Source organism: Tetranychus urticae, chromosome 2 (genome assembly GCF_039701765.1).
Source record: "Tetranychus urticae isolate SD_2017Ah chromosome 2, NJAU_TeUrti_SD_1.0, whole genome shotgun sequence".
In the NCBI taxonomy this organism is placed as follows: domain Eukaryota; kingdom Metazoa; phylum Arthropoda; class Arachnida; order Trombidiformes; family Tetranychidae; genus Tetranychus; species Tetranychus urticae.
The window spans coordinates 16343575-16357931 of NC_142959.1; the positions used below are offsets into that span (position 1 = coordinate 16343575).

Below are 14357 nucleotides of genomic sequence, written 5' to 3' on the forward strand. Positions count from 1 at the left end.
CGTTTTGAGATCTTAAAGGTGCAATCGTTTCCTCTTTTATTGGAAAGGTTGTTGTTACTGTTAGCTTTTTTGCTAGTCAATGATCAACTAATCAATGTTAATTGGAAACACAAATACAAAAGACAATTGATAATAGAAACAAAACAGAAACGTTAAATTAATGAATTTTAATCAATAAATAGCAACAGATTGAAGGGTAAAATGAAGGGACAAAATTGAAAGTAAACAGTACAATAGATGAAAGGGAAATTGATTTGATTCTGTTGTCTGTCGGGTTTACAATTAAATGATTTTCCGGAAAAGTAAAGAATGATCGTTAAAAATGAAGGAAACAACAATGCTAACAATTAAACAAGGTTAATCAATAAATCTAACAATATTAAGCTATAAAGTGGATGCACCTAATGTTTGCGTCAAAGTGGCTGAAATGGGTTCTATGGAAATATAATAGATATCTTGACCACATCAATTTCATGATAAATCAATAGGATGACTTTTCTCTGAATTCAGGTTCAGAAAATCATATTAATGATTTATTTCTTTGCACCAATAATGTTGAATCAATTCAATTTTTAACCAGGATTTTAATTTGATCGTTTGATCTGTAAAAATTAAGTGATAACAATTTTAACTGGTTAACATTTTAACTAAATTTTGACTTTATTTTCATCAATTTTCACTTTTCTCAAACTCTTTTGGCATTTTATGTGAGAATCAGTTTTTCATAACAAATGGTTGACAGAGGGAAAGGTTGAATATTATTTTTAATATTATTAGACAGCATAAGGGATCAAAAAGACGTGTTGAGTGTTGAATATTCGTAACGATCCGAGTTTTAATTGAGTTCTATCATTTGATTGAGTTTGATTTGAATTTTTTCGTAGTTAGTTAATCATAAAATTGAAAGGAAGCGTTCATGTTTTAAACAATTTAAACTGAACAAAATTTATGCCCCTAAAAGTTCATCAAGTCACACTTCTTAACTCGAAATAAATCATCCAACAATGTACGATAACATCATTAAACGAAAAGATAATTTTCTTTACTTTGCATCGCTTTTGAATACGGATTGTTTTTCACACCAACCTGAACACGATTTTCTCAAGAATCTCAGTTCCTAGAACGCTCAAGTATTTTTTGCTACTGTCAAACCATCAAATCATGGTCATAATTTGGTCGTAGAGTTTCTTGTGAACCATTCCGTTACCACCATTGTGCCGCAAAAAATGACCGATCATGAATTTTTTTCACTGAGTAGGCTACAATAAATCGACATAAAAACACGAATTCTTAATGAAAAACCATCTTCAGAATAATGAATTCAAAAGTTGAAATTTTCAGATTTGCCTCAGTGATATTCATTTTGATATGAAAAAATCCATTCTTTAAGCACAACTAAAAAATTTTTGTTCGGGTTGAGAGTTGGACCTTTTTTGGGTGCAAAGGCATAAAATTTATTCCATTTATTTGATTAAAAAGTTTCTCTGATGGTCAATCATTGACAAAATCGGGTTCAAAGTTGAAACTGAATACAAAAAAAAGTTTTGTTGACTTGTTACATTTATTGAAAGATTGCTCTTCATTTGCTGAACATATTAATTTTCACCGAAATGTGTAAGACCAGCTAAAGCTGGTCAATCTTTTTCTCAATCATCTCATTTTCACGTTTAGTTTTGTATGATTTCTGGTTAATTGATACATAAATAAAAGTATCGAGTCCGCAAGAAATCCGATTCAATAGATATGTTATCTAATGGATCAGTTTGCTGAGCCAGTTGCTAGTTAGTAATCGGGTTAAACTTTATTTGTCACTTCATTCCTTTTGTCAGCCATTTTGTCCTTCTTCACGAAGCACATTTTTTTGTAACAGTGAAAAATATCATCAACTGTAAATTATAATTAAGTGACAATAATGGGAACAAAAGGAGAAGTTAATAAAAACAAAGGAATTGTAAAAATGAAAGGTAAGAGAAACATTATCAAGACAACGTTAATTATCATTAATTTAGTCACAATGATGGTAATTATATTGAGTGTGTTGATTGCTGTTGTTCCCTTACAACCTTACGAAAATAAGTTGAATTTTTGAAACAGTGGATTACATCAATTAATTGTCAATCAGACAAGATAATAACTTCCAAGGTTTTCTATTTGTCTCTGTGTTCTGTGAAAAATTGAAATTACACTTGGTATCATCATAACCATCATCACCATCAGCACCATAGTCATCTTGATCTTACCATCAACCATCATCGATAATAATATCAGCTATAATTGTGTAAAGACGAAGGAAATGCAAATTTAAGGTTAATCTGTCGCTGTCAACAAGGATGCTTTTGCTTTTTCAATGTTGAGAATTATTTTGTCATAAAAGTACCCCATAATTGTTCATTTATAATTCAAGTGATGAATTCATTTTCAAATTTAATCCCTGAAGTTATCTAGATGATGATCAAAGATGATGAGTTCTCGACTTGTTAACCATTAACTAACATTTTTTTTTATTTCTTCCTTTTCTCTCTTTTAGGAAAAAAAGTATTCACAGTCGTCAACAAGCTCATCTTTCTGAAAATCAAGTCATTGCTGTTGCTTCTGCTGTTTCTGTTGCTGCTTTTGTTGCTTTTTACTGTTGCTTTTGAGTTGTGAAGGTAAGACCTGATAGTCCTTCAGGTGAAAGAAGAGAGATAATCATGAGACAATCATGCTGCCTGATTTGGTTGATTATTGTGTTCTGTTGTGTATGTGTATGGACACAATGAGAAGCAGAGACAATCAGTTGATTAGTCTTTCTCTCCGTGACGTCTCGATCATCATTGTTGCTTGAAACTGGCAAAGAAAGTCGAAATTTGTAATCAAGAATTTCAAGTTCCCTGAAGATTACTATGATGGCAAAAATTAACTATGTCCTGTTGATGCTTGACTGATCAAAGGACCACGAGAAATTTTTTTAATCAGCATTTTATTTCTCATTCCTTTCATCAAATTTGTTACTTTGGACATGATTATTATATTCAATCTTTTGGAAAATCCTTTAATGTTAAAAATTTTGGTTAATAACCAAGCGGAGATACATAATGACAATCAGCAGCAAATTGAATTACAATAGCCAACAATTACCCGATTCCCGATGAAAAGGATAAAAAAAGATTCCAAGGCTAATCTTACAGCAGCTTTTAAAAAACTGATTTTCCCACTACAAATTGGACAACATCCACAGACATGACCGTCCAACAAGTCGGCAATTATTGACCAATACCTGTTTCCATCCAGCAAGCAAATTTTATATTAACGTTGATGAGGAAACAAAAATAACTATTCACGGATCCAATCACATCAACACACAACCCAACAGCAAGAAAAGGATTCGTAAAAAGAGCAGCGCAAAGAAACTGATAAATTGGTTCAGAAATTGTTGATCATCAAAAATATTTGCAATTAAAATGTAAAAGAAAAATAATTACCATCGCTGCTATTAATTATCGAAACCTTGATTCCAATAATGGACCCTTACATGTTAATAGTTGTAACTATTAACAGGGGCGGTCGATAGCTTTAGGTTATTCCAGAAAAAAAAGTGTATTCATAATAACATGGCGCCTTTGGAGTTGTGTGAACTTACCCTCAAGGCTAATCAACAAGAGTTACAACAGGAATACTACTCTTGGGTGGGTAACAATGAATTTAATAATGACGATGATGATAATAATAGTGATAATAATAGCTATTGCTGTTTCCACTGTCCATTGGATTTTCCCCTTTCGCATTCATAGATGCATTATACACACTTACCCAGCAACTTTCCAATCTTTCAATTGCTTTCTCTGAATCATTTCTAAATCAAAATGATCCCCTGGAAAGGTGACTGATTATCTATCCTTTTATATTTATTATTATGTTGAAAGGATAATCGTAAGAACAGCTTTTGTTAAAATATTATGTTCTAATAATTATGATTGAATGGTTAAGCTGGTTTAAAATTAACAACTCCGCAATTTTCATCACATCGTTTTTTTAAAGTCTTTATTGCCTTTTATATTTTAATTTGGTCTGAATAATATTTTGTTTTTTTGTGGTTCAAAATAATGAGAAATGCCATTAAAAATTAAATTTGAAGACTCGTTATAAGACATTTTCACCAATCTTAAATGGATTTGCAATACATTTCAAACCATTATAATCTAATCCTACTCATCATTATTGCTAATTTAACCTAAAAATGTGTAAAAATATTCGTCAAATCGATAATTCTTTTCGCTTTCACACTACTTTTTGTTGAAATGAAACTACTTGAACCTGCAAGTGCTAAAATGAAGACTATTTAGATGATGATAGTGATAGACGATTGAAAATCATGCATTTAAATCGGTAATTGCAGCTGTTGATGTTGTAAATTTGGTGAAAAATTCATTCAGTTATGAGATATTGATATGAAAATGCTTCATGCTTCTAAATTTTTCATGTTCATAACTATCGCAAGTTTGAACAATTAGAAAATCTTAGCAAAAATTGTCCAAATTTTTGATTGAAAACCATTTCTCTGTAAAAGTGAATACAAAGACGTTGCAAGATGTTGCATTTGGTTAAAACCAGCCTAAGCATTAAAATTGATTGAAGATAATTATGTTAACAATATTTGTTTATCAATTAGTTAATTGTTGTTAATCTTGTTGGTAAAACAGTAAATAAAGTGATTGTAATATAAGATCAACAACTTGCAGCCTTGAAGCAACCTTTCAAAAAAGGCACCAAAATTGAACTGTAATTTTAAAAATAGTTGAACAAAACTGAAGCACAAATAGAGTGTAAATAAGTCTCAATTAACGGCAAAACAAAAACAAGACAAGACTACAGTTAATCAAGTTATTAATAATATTAGTTTCATGGTCAGCTCGTTGTAATTTTCAATCAACATGGTAAAAGGAGTAATATGCCTAACGACCAAATACATCTGAGGTTCAATTGTTATAACGTCTGGTAAAACTGGTTAAATGGAATGGTCAATGTTTATATTTGGTATCTTGTATAACAATTAAGTTAATTCACATAGAGAGGGTTTGGTTTGGGTTAAAAATAGATTGATTGGGAATTTTAATCAAGGTTGTTTTAAATGCAAGAAACGGTTTGCTTCTTCTTGGTTTGTTTCAAGGAGAAAGTGGAAATCCATTGCAGGAAGAATGGTGATTATGATGATGATGATAAGGAGGAGGTAAGATGCTGATGAGATGATGAAAATTTTTGGATTAATTGTGACATTACATTGGCCTGGGTTTGTTTTTATTGTTATTAATCAGGTTTAACCTTGGCGCAACCCAAAAAAAAATGGTTGAAAAATCTGGTTAAGCAGGAGCCAGAAACAGCAGTGAATGGTTTGCACTTGGTTTTATACACTTGGACTGAACGCCAACGCTTCAAGGTTAGATTGCTATTCAGGTAACAATGATGAAAATGAAAAAACAACAACAACACTGATAAAAAGAGTTGAAATTGATTGTAAATTAAAATTGTAAATTAGTGAGAGAGTTAAATAGTTGATTAGGGAAAGGTAAAGAAAAGGCTTTTGTTTTAAATCTTACCCTTTTCTTTCTGTCCAACCTTTTTATTGTTTATGGTTAAATTATGGCCATTGCTTATTGCTTTCCATTTATAATATTAACATTGTATTACAACAATTAAATTGAATCACATTTAAAACGTTTCCTTCTTCCTGTTTTCAATTAAAACCAATTGGTCTAACTTTCAAGTTGATTTTGAAGTACACATCGATGGAGGAAGTTGTAATATTATGTTGACTTTTTTTTCTGGTTTCCCATTAAAATTTGAATTGTGATCCTTATTGGTTATAACCTTGATTATTTCGAGAAGCAGCAAAAAGAAGGTGATTTGGTTGATCTTGATTGTTACCAATGATTTGTTGGTCCATTAAAATCAAGAAGTTGAGTAAATCTGGTTGAGAAGTAGCAGGCTTTTAACTATTTTAGTTAACGACTTCTGGTCTTTTTGGTTCAGTCATCATTTAATGGCTTCAATGAGATAATCCAGTTTTTGTTTCAATGATACTTTCAAATCAGGACGGTTGGATTAAGGTGAAGATGATCCTTTGAACATTGATAATAATGGTTTTAGCTTTGATTGCTTTAGTTATAGCTGAGAAATTGAAAGTAAATTCCTGGAAATCCAATACAGGGATACAACTGTAATCATGAATATTGCTTAAGGACCAGCAAATGACCTCACATAATCTTTAACTGCAATCTGTAATAATTGCTTCAATTGAAGATGAAAATGAAGATTTTCATCTATTTATACTTTTATGTAACTGTTTTTGGTCTAAAAATAAAGTGAAAATTGAAAAGGAAAATTGATGTTTCATCATTTTGCCTAAAAATCAGGATAACTGGAGAGCAATCGATTAAAAAATTGCAGCTTTTTTACTTCTTTTTAAAACGATGATCCGATTTTTCATCCAAAATCCATCAAATTTTTGAATAAATTAGAGAAACGTTGAATTAAAGTGAATGATTGAGTTGTAATCCTGTCAAAACAAGCATCTCTAGCTTAATGGAAAAGGTGAAAAACATGAGTTTCCCAGAAACCTGTTGAACCAACAATGGACCAGGAAGGAATGGAAGAAGACCAATAAAGTTGTGAAACAATCTCGAAATGATACTGAAATTTCAAGAGTTCAAGGTGAATAGATTAACATGTTAGCAAGTGAAATGTCAACAAAAAAGTCTACAAGATTAAATTGATCCGATTGAGTCGATTTTAACAATTGCGGTTGAAAGGTAAAGCAAGAAAAATTGAGGTTTATAAAGAGCAACAATAATCTCTATTCATTGACAAAACAATCAAAGTCGAAATGTTAAGATGTATCTTTACAAATAAAGATTAATGAAACAAATTGTTCTATTATTGTTATCATTCATGAAAATACAGTCAGAACTAATAAATATAATTTTAACAAAACAAATTATTAACATAAAAAAAGTTGAACTTTCTGATCAATTATCATCAGCTGTTTATTGAAATTTATTTTTTCAAGTTTCTGATTACGTGGTGCCATCTATTAATATTAACCTAATTATTACTTAGGAGCGAGAAAAAAGTTGATTTTTAATCTCACTCTTGCTCACACATTTTTCTTGCTTCTTCATCATAGCGTAATTTTTTCGTTTAAGTTAGCTTTTAACTTGTTGTTGACGTTGAAACTTGAAACTGGTTAACAGACTGTTATTAATAATTCACTAATTTAATAATTGTTGTGTATATTATTACTGTTTGATAAGTGTTGACCAAATTAATCTAAGTCTACCAATCTGTGTTACTCTGCCATATAAGTGTTGAAACCAGTGACTCCATTGTTGGCTTCTGTGTGAAATTGAGCCAAAAATAAAAAAGGACTGGACAAAAGAAGTCATTTGATCTCATCTTTATATTGTTAATTGTTACAAATTATCGCCAATTTTTGGATACTGAGTCATTGTAAATTATATTTATAGACTCAGAATGGAAATTTACAACAGCAAACAATTGTTTTACATAACCTTCTGACAATCTAAGGAATCAGCCGATCAATTTATGTGTTACCAAAATGGACATTTATCAACTTTTAACCGTAATTCAGCTCGTAAACAACATTCTGACCGGTTCTTTATTTAAGTCATCGTCATCTTTACCCCTCTCGCCATCATCATTCTTGCCATCAATATTAAAAAAGTCAACTTAACCAACTTTAAATTGTATTAGTTAATACTTCCATTGCCATTTTTACCATTTTTTTGGGTTTACTCTTTACTCCATTTCCATCTCATCTCAACTTCAATGTGATTATTGTGTCCATAAGATTTCATGCATCAATTCAATAAGAAACCATTACAGGATTGAATCTGGATTAGTTGCTAAGCCTGATTTATTTAACCATATTTAATGATATGTCATCTGAATCGGGTTGGTTTGATGCCTTTCGACCCAATGGAGGTCCACCATTGTATCTTGATCCCAATCGAACTTCTTCCTTGATTGATTCAAGAATTTTTTTCATTCTGTTAACATTTGCCACAGCAGAGATTGCATTCCTTCTAGTTTTACCTGGAATACGAAAAGAGGTAAAAAAATTAAACATTTAATCAACTGTTACCATCATTTAACATTAAAAGATGATCAACTCGTGATTTATATACCCAAGAAGTGCATGTTTATACAATAAAGGCAATCTCGACAAGGAACATATTAGGCTTTTGAGAAGAAATTTATTTATTAAAGTTGAGTTTATTTCCCTCTTCGACTTGATCATCAACATCATCAACAACAACTCTAGCACCATCAACATAATTAACACACTTCATTTCATTTTCGCCTCTTCCTCAATGAAACTTTTCCTCTCATTTTTGAACAAAAAAATGAATACAATAATAAGCCTACACAAAGCTTATGTTTTTTTTTCTTTCATTATATATTTTTTTACTAAATAATAATTAGTGTTCAAAGCCATCTGAATTCAGCTGACTGAGAAGCTACGTTAAGCTAATCACTTTTAAAATTATATAAAGGTTAACTAAACTTTAAACGCATCAATCAAGTTCATCACCATCATCATCATAATCATCAATTCTTACATTATTTAATCTTGATCAAACATGAAACATACAAAATAGTTTTATTCAATTTACAATCTCACACAACAATCAAATAGTTATTATTTTTCATAGTTTAATTTATTCCTCATCCATAATTTCATCAAACGTAGTGTAAAATCATGAATAAATCATTGCTTGAACAATGAATGTTCAAAATGTAGACCAACATCGTTCTGTGATGAAAATGATTTTTCCTTGCAACAATTTTGTTTCTCTTCAGTTGAAACTTTTCAAATCAAGTGATGTTAGACAAAGAAAAGCAAACCTTATTATAATTTAATATTAAACTGGATAAACAATTACCAAATCATCCAAACCTTGACCCGTAAAAAAATCAAGAGTAATCTTAAAGTCTATTTCATTAATTTCTTGAAACATCTCCTCTCTTAATTAAGCCATTTTAATGAAAAAAAATGTTTCATTCCTTCCTTTACCTAACCTAACCTTGATAATTTTCATATGAATGCAAGCTAATCATCATCATCATAATCATGCTTATTCTCATTCTCAAGCTAACCAAATTAGCTAACAAGTTGCTAACAATATCATAAAATAGCATTTTGTAGCTTCAATTGTTGTACTCACCTCAATTCAACCAAATCAACAAGCAAAATATTAAGATATTTCTCTATCAAGATTGTATTGTTTTCAAAAAAAATATTCATTGAATCATTAATACCAAGAAATGTCATGAATTAACTTGATAACAAGGTTGATGAGAACAGCTTTTGAGACAAAAATTAAACCTGAAAAGAGGGAAACAATTTTACCTAATTTCATACTTTCATTGTGTATAAACTAAGATGGTAAAAGTTGTTTAAAAGCAAGATTGTTGGTCACTTTTAATGTTAATATATTTCCATGTTTGTATTGAATTTAATTTTCTAATTTACTAATTCTTTTCTTATTTTCTTTCCTTTTTTACAGAAAATATCAACCTTTATAATAGTTAGTTTATCATTGTTTATTGGATGTACAATTACAGTTGCTCATTGTGGTTCCAGTTGGCATATAGCTGAAGCTTCAATATCTAGTCCTTATCGAGCATTTTCAAAGCAAAAGATATTTGCTGATGTTGGTGTTTATATTGGATTACAGAGTGTTAATATTACATTAAAAGCTAAAGCGACTCATCATAAAAGAGCCGAGGAAATTGATTACAATGAACGCTTCTACTGGATTGAGGCCACAGGAATGAAACAAGAATATCGAAGTGCACTTGCCAAAGGACTTCCTTTCCCTATTTTAACCATCTTAGAGTATTTAAGTAAAGCCGATGAAGGATTCAGTTGGGGTGAAAAGTATCGTGGTGCAGGCAGTTTAGCCTCCAATCTGTTGGTCATGGCATTCTGTGCTTGGCTTTTCATGTTGATCATGTTGTGTGCTGTTCCCAAGTATGGAATCTATACTCTAACCATTATCGGAGGTTTCATGTTATTTATTAATGGCTGTTACAGCCTTTCTCTACCTGCCAATCCATTGAGGATTCCCTTTCCCGGAGGTGTTCTCAGTTTTTCCTATGGTTGGTCCTTTTGGCTTGTTTTAATTGCTGGTATAATTGCACTCTCAGTTGGATCAATCATTGTTATTTTTGACTATTTTTTCCCAAATAAATTTTCAACAATCTTGGAGGTTGATTATGATACACCTTATAGATATTTTGTTGGCAATGATGCCCATCTATTTGGTGGTCTTGCTAATAATGGTAATTTTCAAACTCACACTCATTCCAACCATCATCATAATCACCATCAAGTCGCATCAATAACCAATAGTGCATCAACCGAATCAACCTGTTGCGGTAATAATACCCTTCGTAATAGTGTTATCAAAACATCATCTGAATCAACTTCATCTTCATGCAAACCTTCCGTCTCAAAGCAAAAAAGTGATGCTTCTGTTTGTACAACTGAATCTTTTCCAGTTACAAAGTGCAATATTGGCCATACTAACGGTAACAGTTTAGTTACAACGCGAGCAATTATCGAGAAACAAGGACAAGATAATGAAGCTTTCGATGATGAGGATAAAAAAGTTGCCGATGTAAAGAAGCTTAAAAAGAATAATAATCTTCATCCAACATCATCATCATCATCTTCAACTTCATCTACACCAGGATCATCTTCAAATCCTGGTTCCACTGATCCAAATGAGATTAGCACTGAACTTGTGCATGGTAAAAGAGCGGTGTCTTTAGGTAATTTTGGACGATTTACTGCTCGACAGCAACAATTATCAGCATCGAAGTCACGAAATTGTACAAAAACAAACGCACTTCCCAGTACCCACCTTTAAAATTTGCCAACAATTAGGATTTTAACACTTGTAATATAGCTCATCATCATCATCATCATCATGGCAGCAACTTTAATATTCAAAACATTTTGTTAGTGTTGATAAAATCGTTCTTGACTTGCAACATCTTTTGTCCATTAAAACCCATTAATTTGCCTCTTCTCCTCATTTTCCCATCAACATAACAAAAGCTGTTTGCACCAAAAAAAAGGGAAAAGTAAAAAATTCAAGGTTCCAATCTGGATTCCTACAATTATAAATGTATATTTTTGTCAAGCTCTTCCAGATTCACTGAGCATAAAACAAAGTCATGTTTTTTATCGTTAAACACACACCAACAAGTATAAATCAATCGTCATCTTATGGCTCAAAATATCTGCAGCTTAATAATTACCATCCTCATTATCATCAACAGTAATATACTCATTGTTTTTTTGTCGTCAAAATACTTTTTTTCCTCTCACAACAACAATCAACTTAAATTGTTGGATTCAACCTTTACACTCAACTATTTTCCCTATCAAACTAAGTCATTTTGAATCATAGCAAAAAAGCAACACAATTTGTTAACCAACAGTGTATTTAGTTTTTTTAGATTAAAATTATTAAAATTGACAAAAATTAATTTTTTCAAATAGCAATAGAGTCTTCAATAATTCAAAATTGAAACCCAATTGGAACCCATTTTGTTCAAAATCAGTTTCATGTTACAAGTTGATCATCTTTTCCCATCTGCAATTACAATAACAGGGGAACAATTTGATTCATTGAATCAAATGGAAGCACAAAATAAATGGATTCAATTAAAAGCCAAGTAAGGAGTGGGTTAATAGATAATTGTTTATCATCTAAATTTTACAGCCAAAGTTTAATTAAAACAAAGGTAAGCCCACAATGATGAGCTCAACTAAAGAGTAAATTGGTGATCAAAGGCTAAATTTGATTTAAAGTTAATCAGAATGAAACTTGAGAAAGTAATAAATTGTTTGATATTGATAATAACAATGCAATTATTGAAGACTCGTGAGTAGTTGATTAATGTTGATGAAAAACTAAACAACGACTTAACATAAATCAAGGGTTAAATCAACGGTAGCAAGTTGATGTAACAATGATAAGTTGTCTAATAATCATGAAGTAATTGAGTAATAAATTAGCAACAATTAATAATGATATTAAAAGCAATTTTCACTATTATATCAAATTATATCAAAAGGTGGCTTGTATTGAGAGATGGGACAAAAATACATTATATGTAATCACTTTATAATGGGTTTACTGGTTAGACTTGACACGCACTTTCCAGGTTTGATTGGTACCAATCAAAGGTAAAACATTTGAATTTCAACCTTTTTTCATCAACTCAACTATGTAACAGTCAGTGAGATATAATATTGTTAAATGTGAATCAAATAGGAATCAAAATGTGATTACAATTGAGATGATTACTTGGACCAATTTTTGTTCAACTCTTTCCCATTTCTTCAACCAGTTAAACGGTTGAAAATATTAACCTTTTTCTTTATTATATTACTTTGACCATCTAAAAAGCCATTAAATTGTTGATCAATTGATCAATTTAATTCAACAATTTATTTGGCAAAAGGGTTCAACAGTAAATTGAAAGAGTTAATGAAAAAATGGACCAACGTTAAAACATTTTGTTTACTATAAAAAGATGTGTTTACATACCTTTTGATTTTTGCTTGTTGTGTTGGGTAATTGTATTGTAATTTGTGCCTATTAACTTGTAACAATCAAGGCATCACAACCATCATCAACAACATGATTGTCATCTTTAAGTGACCCAAAGATAATGATGAGAATCAGATTAAGATGATAACCGATTAACAAAATGAATGAAACATTCAACTGTTCAACTGTCTATTCAATTGCTCAACAAGTCTACCATCTATTGTTGTCTGAAACAACTTTCCAATCGTATATTGTCTGCTGATGTCCGTTTTTTATTTATATTTGAACCTCTTAAAAATACGGGTTCATTATGGTTAGTCTGAAGACATTAAATTCATCAACACAATTGATTGGCATTTATAGTGATTATAAAACACTTTAATAAATAAACTCCAAAGTTGACTATTGCTTGCGATTGTTGATAATGGCTATCATCTTTCAACTCTTGCCCTTTGTAATAAACACAAATCAATGCAAGAAAAGATTCAAGTTTTAGAGAATGAACTTGAGTAACCATAAAAAAACCGAAATTGAAGTTGCTCAGGTTGTGGAAGCCCACGAGATCTGAGAATCGTTTGTTATTGTTTGTGAGATACAATATTGAAGGCTTTGATGACCAGATGATAGTGGGCTTTAATATGACTGAATACCGGAGAAAATCTAAGCTGCTTCATTTGATAATGAATATTCTGCTAACGCATCAAGATTTGTATTTGAGTAAACATTTATTATACCTTTATAAATCAAGAATCAGATCAGACAACAAAAGTGATTCAATGCTAAACTTTTTTTAGGATCTTGAATGATTTAATATTTGACCATATTATAGCCCATAATGTAATCTATTGATTGATTGATGTGTATTAACAGTTTTTATCGACAAATAATAAGTTTCAGATCTCTAACCTTTACGGTCACAGAATTAGCATTGTTTAACTGAGAATCAAACTGATCTCTTGTACAGAAAACAAAAACTTTATAATATTTCACATCAATAAAATGATTTTTATGAAAATATCTGATCACACAACTGCACAAAACTGTTCAAATTTGCTGCAATCTCGTTCTTTTGAAAAGTTCTAGGTAATATCTAAAGCTGAATATACAAAGGAAAAATTACGCTTCGAATTTCAATTTGAAAAATTTCGCCAAAGTATTGAAAAAAAGTTCCTTCTGGACTTGATCTGTTGAAAATTTGGAAAAATAAAGTTATTCTGTAGCAACATCACCGAAAGAATTGGTTTTTCATTTGATCAGACTAATTTACCATCCAAAGGTTTGTAGCCATGTTGACCAGCAGCTATTGATATCAATTTTAACATGTTACATGTTATGTTATTCATTTTTATCTGTCCAATCAATTTCCGCATCAAGTTTATTAGATAACCAATTGGCCGGCAATCCTCAAATCCATGATTATCTCCATTACCCTTTCATGTTATGTTATTACCAGTTGATTTTAATTTGTGAAAATGTTGTTAGAAATGGTTGCTTCTACCAGAAGATGTCAAGTGATTCGTTGATCAATAAGATTAATTTTAATGGGGTGATGAGGAATCAATTGGTTTATCATTTGATCAGTATAATTTGCTGCCATCCAAAGCGCAAGAGATAATCATAATTTAACTAAATTGATGCGAAGTAAGCCAGATCAAAAAGGAGTACCAAAAAGATTAACGTTTTTTTTACGGATAATTTGCAGTTGATTTGACGATGCCAGGTCAATGTATG

General features: G+C 30.8%; 1 protein-coding gene and 2 long non-coding RNA genes across 3 annotated transcripts; 2 read left to right on the forward strand and 1 right to left on the reverse strand.

Moving 5' to 3' along the window:
• Positions 1–1783: 1783 nt before the first annotated feature.
• On the forward strand, positions 1784–4120 carry LOC112538688 (uncharacterized). Its single transcript, XR_003081986.2, has 2 exons — positions 1784–1964; positions 2528–4120. It is a non-coding gene; the product is annotated as an uncharacterized LOC112538688 (long non-coding RNA).
• Positions 4121–4697: 577 nt separating this feature from the next.
• On the reverse strand, positions 4698–7014 carry LOC107370750 (uncharacterized). The gene is made up of 2 exons (XR_001570701.3): positions 5574–7014; positions 4698–5465 (listed from the first exon to the last, which is right to left on the reverse strand). It is a non-coding gene; the product is annotated as an uncharacterized LOC107370750 (long non-coding RNA).
• Positions 7015–7131: 117 nt separating this feature from the next.
• On the forward strand, positions 7132–11568 carry LOC107369039 (dual oxidase maturation factor 2). The gene is made up of 2 exons (XM_015936960.3): positions 7132–8105; positions 9564–11568. The coding sequence occupies exons 1-2, from the start codon at positions 7932–7934 to the stop codon at positions 10929–10931; spliced, it is 1542 nt and encodes a 513-aa protein (XP_015792446.2). The 5' UTR covers positions 7132–7931; the 3' UTR covers positions 10932–11568.
• Positions 11569–14357: the final 2789 nt, after the last annotated feature.

Coding starts and splice junctions, on each gene's coding strand:
- LOC107369039 (XM_015936960.3), top strand. CDS start 7,932: ATGTCATCTGAATCGGGTTGGTTTGATGCCTTTCGACCCAATGGAGGT. Junction 8,106..9,563: donor TACCTGGAATACGAAAAGAG/GTAAAAAAATTA, acceptor CCTTTTTTACAG/AAAATATCAACCTTTATAAT.